General features: G+C 37.8%; 1 protein-coding gene across 6 annotated transcripts in view; it reads right to left on the bottom strand.

The window, feature by feature from the left end:
- LOC136836479 (BTB/POZ domain-containing protein 6-like) overlaps nucleotides 1-5,478 on the bottom strand; it is a 73,731-nt gene extending 68,253 nt beyond the window's left edge. For 3 of the 6 annotated variants that reach the window (XM_067100804.1, XM_067100802.1, XM_067100803.1), the window contains exon 1: nucleotides 5,374-5,478. In XM_067100804.1, the coding sequence (XP_066956905.1) occupies nucleotides 5,374-5,463 (90 nt within the window). In that variant the 5' untranslated portion in view covers nucleotides 5,464-5,478. Of the gene's footprint in view, nucleotides 1-5,070; nucleotides 5,314-5,373 lie in introns of those variants that run through there. The other 3 variants (XM_067100806.1, XM_067100807.1, XM_067100805.1) reach the window with 3 other exon arrangements.
- Between the last annotated feature and the right edge of the window lie 522 nt (nucleotides 5,479-6,000).

Here is a 6,000-nt window from a genome sequence, read left to right on the forward strand (position 1 = left end):
GGTATGTTTGATGATTGGAAGGTAGATGATCAACATACCGATTTGCAGTCCTGTAGCCTCAGTAGTCTTTAAGATCAGAGGGCGAAGACAAAAAGTGCGGACAGAAAAAGTGCCGGACGGACAGACAAAGCCGACACAATAGTTTTACTTTTAAAGAAAGGTAAAATGGGAAACACTTTTGCTCCTTCGATGCAAAAGGAAAGAAAGACGATCTTTTTTGGGGTAGGATAATGGAGGTATGCGTACATCCTCACTCTTTCAGACTGTTTAATTACATATAAATACGTGCTTGTAGATTTGTAAGTTCATTTGTATGTGTGTCTTTGTTCCATTTTTTTCCATTATACAAACAAAAGATACCAGTAGATCGAATGACAAACAAAATTGCAAACTACAAAGGAAGCTATTGTATTCGACACTTGAAGTTACATCTGAATACACACACAATTATATATATATATATATATATATATATATATATATATATATATATATATATATATATATATATATATATATATATATATATATATATTATATATGGTTGTATATATATATATATATATATATATATAAATATAAATGTGTGTATGTCTGTGTATATATATAATAGATATATATATATATATATATATATATATATATATATATATATATATATATATATATATATATATATATATATATATACAAAAATGGAAAAGCACTTTAAAAGAAGAAAGAAGAATATATTATATATATGCAATGTTTGTATATATATTTAAAACACTATAAAGATCGCTTGTCAATGTATACATAAAAACCTCGCGATAAAGAAAGCTAGTTTGCTAACCAGTCTAGGAAGGCCAGTGGATAGTGAGAGTTGATACACTGTGTCTAAAAGACTGGAGATTGGGAGATTTTTTCGTGGGAGTAATTCGTGTCAGTGTTGAACAAATAAACCTAGCTGGAATTACTTGTCCCAGAAAATAGAAGAGTCCATGACATCAACATTAATGTATATGTGGAATTATAGTACAGTAGATCTGCATTTTATTGAGTAAGTAATTGATTCTCAGTAAAAAAATGCCGTACTACTTCCTAGAGAAGAAGCAAAACACAAAGTGATATCGTATGGAAAAGAAGAATTTAGATTTAAATAGTAATATGGGGGAGTGATTTTATAGCAGGTCAGCCACTGGGCTCAGTCCAGCACAAACAGATCGAGAGGGCTGAGTCAGGAAGGGCATCGGTCCGTGGAACATCTTCCAAAATCGATTATGAAATGGTCCGGCCACGAAGAGAAACAGGTGGAGGAAGCTTTCCAACAAGAGCGACCCCGACTAGGGATTAAGCCGAGAAGAAGAAACAGAACAGAGACTCAGCAGCCTTTAGTCCCAGTATAGATGTAGGGAATGTGTGACCACACCTTGGAGGAAGATAAGTTAGAGGAGTATAGGGATACGTTCACAGAATGAGAAAATAAATAACAAGTCCAGAGTATTCTTTTAACAGAAAACACGAATTAAATTGGATGGTTAACGGTCATGGTATGGAAGCAATGCTACTCGTGGCTACGTCATCCTTAGTCCCAACCCCCGCCCCCGCCCCGCCCTACAAAGTGTATTGAGGAACGTAATATAAGTGAGTGTTGAGCACGCATCAAAATTTCAACATGGAGAAATATGGTGAACTTAAAAGGCTGAGTATTTGTAGTTCTCTTTAATTGTATTGGTGTGTGTGTGTGTGTGTGTGTGTGTGTGTGTGTGTGTGTGTGTGTGTTTGTGTGTGCGCGCGCGTGTGTGTGCGTTTACAGTAAAACATACTGAGATACTGTCATAGACAAGGTTTGAGACTCCATTACGTCCCCTAGCGTACAAAGATCTCTTGTGGGTGAGAAAATAAAATCTCGGAAATCATTCGCACAAAATGTTCTCATTTTGTTACAGTTTTCAAATTAGACAGTTCATTCAAAGGACCAATCACTGCTTGAACAACACTATTCAATCTGGGCATGTTTGGAATACGAGCTGTAATCGTATGTGTGTGTGTGTGTGTGTGTGTGTGTGTGTGTGTATATATATATATATATATATATATATATATATATATATATATATATATATATATATATATATATATATATATATATATATATATATGGGAGAGAGAGAGAGAGAGAGAGAGAGAGAGAGAGAGAGAGAGAGAGAGAGAGAGGACATGTATGGAGGGGACCAGGTGGATTCTGTCTCCCTACTTTTCAAGTAAATCCCGCTCCTCATCACCGACCTTGCTCCCCACAGCGCACAATGTGCTGTGTAGTATTCGCTCCACGAGCTCTCTCGCTTTTTTCCTGGCCGCTCTCTGTCTCTCCCCTACTCTCAGGTCGTGACTCCGCATCCAATACCTTCATTCTTCAGCCAGCAGTGGCGGCTGATCGAGTCCCAAAACGAGTGCATGATGCACAGAGGTCGGAGAGGTCACGCGGATCGGATTCGCAAAAGATTGAAACTATATGGGGAGACGAATATGAAAGATGTGATCTGAATCATATTCATTCCTTTCAGGGAGCCTTCGTGCTGTCAGTCTTCGAGGCAATATGCGCAGGTTATAGAGAGGGCCGTATTCTACGGCGTCTCGTCTATAGAAGGTCCTTGTTCAAATTCAAAGCGAATATATATATATATATATATATATATATATATATATATATATATATATATATATAAAATAATAAAATCGAAAGATGGAATTATGCCTACACTGTCCCGTATTGCTCTTCTAGTGTTTTTGGTGAATTTTGACTACAATGCCCAATGAATTTAAAATACCACGATCAAATAAATCTGTATTTTTATATTGTTGCCTTCTTCATTTTAGATGAATTTGGGATGTTGATTCTAAAGAGAAATGAGGAAGATCCTGTGTCTAAGTCTAGTAGGCGAGTTAAAATTCACCCGAAAGTTCAGTGGAATCGAAGCGCATTTTAAACTAGCAAAATGTTGTTTTAATGTTTCGGAGAAGGTGATAAGTCAGCAATTTCATTTAAGATGCATTATTTTTGGTTTCAGAGTAAGCGACGCTGTCTACATTTACTCAAGTAATTATGCCATTCTCAGCACTGATGCTTTTCGTACGCAGACAATACACTCGTGTGAAGGCGCATTGGCACTCTCAAGTACTTGATGACTGATTACGAAACGGTATTTGTTGCACAGAAGTATTTCTCCAGAAGTGGCAATGATAACTGAAGCCGCTGAACCGAGAGATGCTATCAAATTATGCTCCGTAACTGGATGCTATAATTGGCATGGAGATGAATGCAGATTAGCGAGGAATCGCTTCATAAATCAATGAAGTTGTTCGGGTTGCGTTCATCATCAGACTGCTTCGTCGGGGAGGGATGAGATCTGCAGAGGATGGAAAGAGCTATCGGTGACTGACAGGTTTCATTTGTTATTGGAGGGTGCCTTGAGAACGCATACCCCCGCCAGGCCAGAAAAGAATGTTTTGAAATCGAAATATTGTTTTCGGGTGTTTGAGCTAGCAATATAACTGTGTATTATGCCACCGCATGATTCCTTTCGCGATCTCTAACCACCTGTATTGTATTGACTTTCATCTATAACGTATAGTTTAACAAACAAACAGGTGGACGGGCGCAGGTTAACATGGAACTTTACCCCAGTTTCCATGGCGGCGGTTGGCAAAGCAATTAAATTTGTTACACTAACTTTGAGGGTTAATGAATAAAGTAATTAAGAAAGATTTTAACTTTTAAGGAACAGCAATTCGTAAGATCCGGTGATCATCAGTTCTTAAGATTTATTATTTTAATATAAAATGTTATAAAATTGCATTCGGTTTACTTACCGAATAATAATAATAATAATAATAATAATAATAATAATAATAATAATAATAATAATAATAAAACTGTACACGTATGCAAGAGTTTGGAATTTCTTCAAGTAATTTGTCAAATTACATCTTTGTTTATGCAATTTTTCCTCTAAGTTATCGTTAAATGGCTATTTTCTCGTAATATACTGCAATGATTTCGAAACATCCAGTGCCTATTTCGAAAATGCCTCGACTGGTGTTAATACTGATTAATTTTGTTTTTTCTTCCGGAGGATCAGCAGGTTCTCAATTGCAGTTATATAATATTCTACATCTAATAATTCCGAGGCCATTTCCTCTTGTTGTCATCAGTGAATTATGAAATGTACTAATATGAACAGGACGTCCTTTAAGACTGGAGACAGTGAGAGTAAAGTTTCAAGAACTGGCTAACATTTAGTATGACACGCTCGTATAAGAGGGTCCCCGTGATGAGATTTTAATGAAAAATTTTACCTTGGGTTGAGGTGCTTGCTTGTGCAGCAAGCACGTCCTATCTTTGTTGACAGTTCCGCATCAAACAGCTTTTGAGTTTGGTACGTAGTTTGCTGTGAAACGTCTGTCATACCGAAATTATTATACTTATCCGCATATATCTATGGATAAGAATTGTACTTTCTTTCTGTCAATGGCCTCACTGTCTATTATTGTGTGTCACACGGCTGGGAACAGATCCCTCATCAGTACCCGGGTAACATCGCTAATTTCCATGTTCGTTCGCGTCGGCGCTTATCGAGTCTGTACACCAATTAAATCATTTATCAAAAGCAGCTCATAGGTTATTTAAATGGCATATAATAAGCAGTACGTAGTTTCAGCGAATAATGTATCTGAGGTGTAGCGTAGAAGCCAGTTTCATGAATAAAGAGACTAAGTGTTGAAACGAAGCCGCAGAGATGTGTCAGAACACAGCCGTAGTGGTGTACGTGGCCTTGGTGATAATTGATTTCATTCTGTACTTTCCCCTAACGATCATCCAGTTTGAACGGGTCAGGTATATATATCATACTACCGAACATTTGTATAGATGATTTTATAAACAGCTGATGATGTATGAAGAACAGCAGGTTATTTAGCTGACCGGTTTCCTGACTCGTATATAAACGTTTGAACGCATTCGATTATCACAGTTTACTGAGATCTGTGCTCGTTGTGCAATTACAAGAGAAAGTCATGTTTTGTACTCACTGTATGAAATAACCTTACAGCAGGGCGCGTGTTGTGAAATATGCAGCAGTTGTAGGCCGTGAATCTTGGGCACACATCCACAAACACGTTCTGAAGTCCACTATATCGTAAAACATAACGCTTACTCCACACTCAAGTCACCCACACTGGCACTGCCCAAACACAAACTGCCTGTTATCGCCCTCCTCTTTGCTAATCTTATCGGTCAGACGGTACCATGTGCCTTTTCACGGCGGATGTGTGAGCGAAATGGGTGAAACATAACGAAAAACGGTCAATGGCAAGAGGAGGAATCGCTCTTACCTTGAAAATGCGGACGGTGGTTGGTTGCTTAAAAGCAATGCTGCTGCATTGAAGGCGCTTATAGACGAATGTTTTACTCCGCCTCGTCATGAACCATGAGAAGATGGAAAGTACTATTTGGCACCCTCGACCCAGACTTGCACCTCAGAGTATTTTTCGATCGCCCCTCCGGTAAATTGCTCTTCTTCCGCTCAAGCTTCCGGGATGTTTAGGCTTTGCATAATCACTGATATCCTTATTCAGTAATGATCTAAAAAGTCGCGATAATTGCGGGTCATTTTCCCGTGTTTTGAACATTCCTCCCTAAGCTTAGCCATTACACCCGTTTATGTCAAATTTATCAGTGGGTCTAATAGTCTGTCTTCCGGGAACGAAACTAGAATATCTAAAGCGTATATGTTTGTCATTAACGACCACAGTTATGTGATCTGGTAAAATGAACATTAGTTGGTACCTTCTAGAATGTACTGTACCTACGATTTATTCTTCAAGCACGTTTATATAATATTGCATTTCTCTAGAAAAATTACACAGCATATTACATGTTCAGAGCTAAATACCATGGATGAGATACCCTAGAACTGACTCACAAGGCAACGCATGCCTACAAGACTTCTAGGCCAGGAC

This window comes from Macrobrachium rosenbergii, chromosome 56 (genome assembly GCF_040412425.1).
Source record: "Macrobrachium rosenbergii isolate ZJJX-2024 chromosome 56, ASM4041242v1, whole genome shotgun sequence".
Lineage (NCBI taxonomy): Eukaryota > Metazoa > Arthropoda > Malacostraca > Decapoda > Palaemonidae > Macrobrachium > Macrobrachium rosenbergii.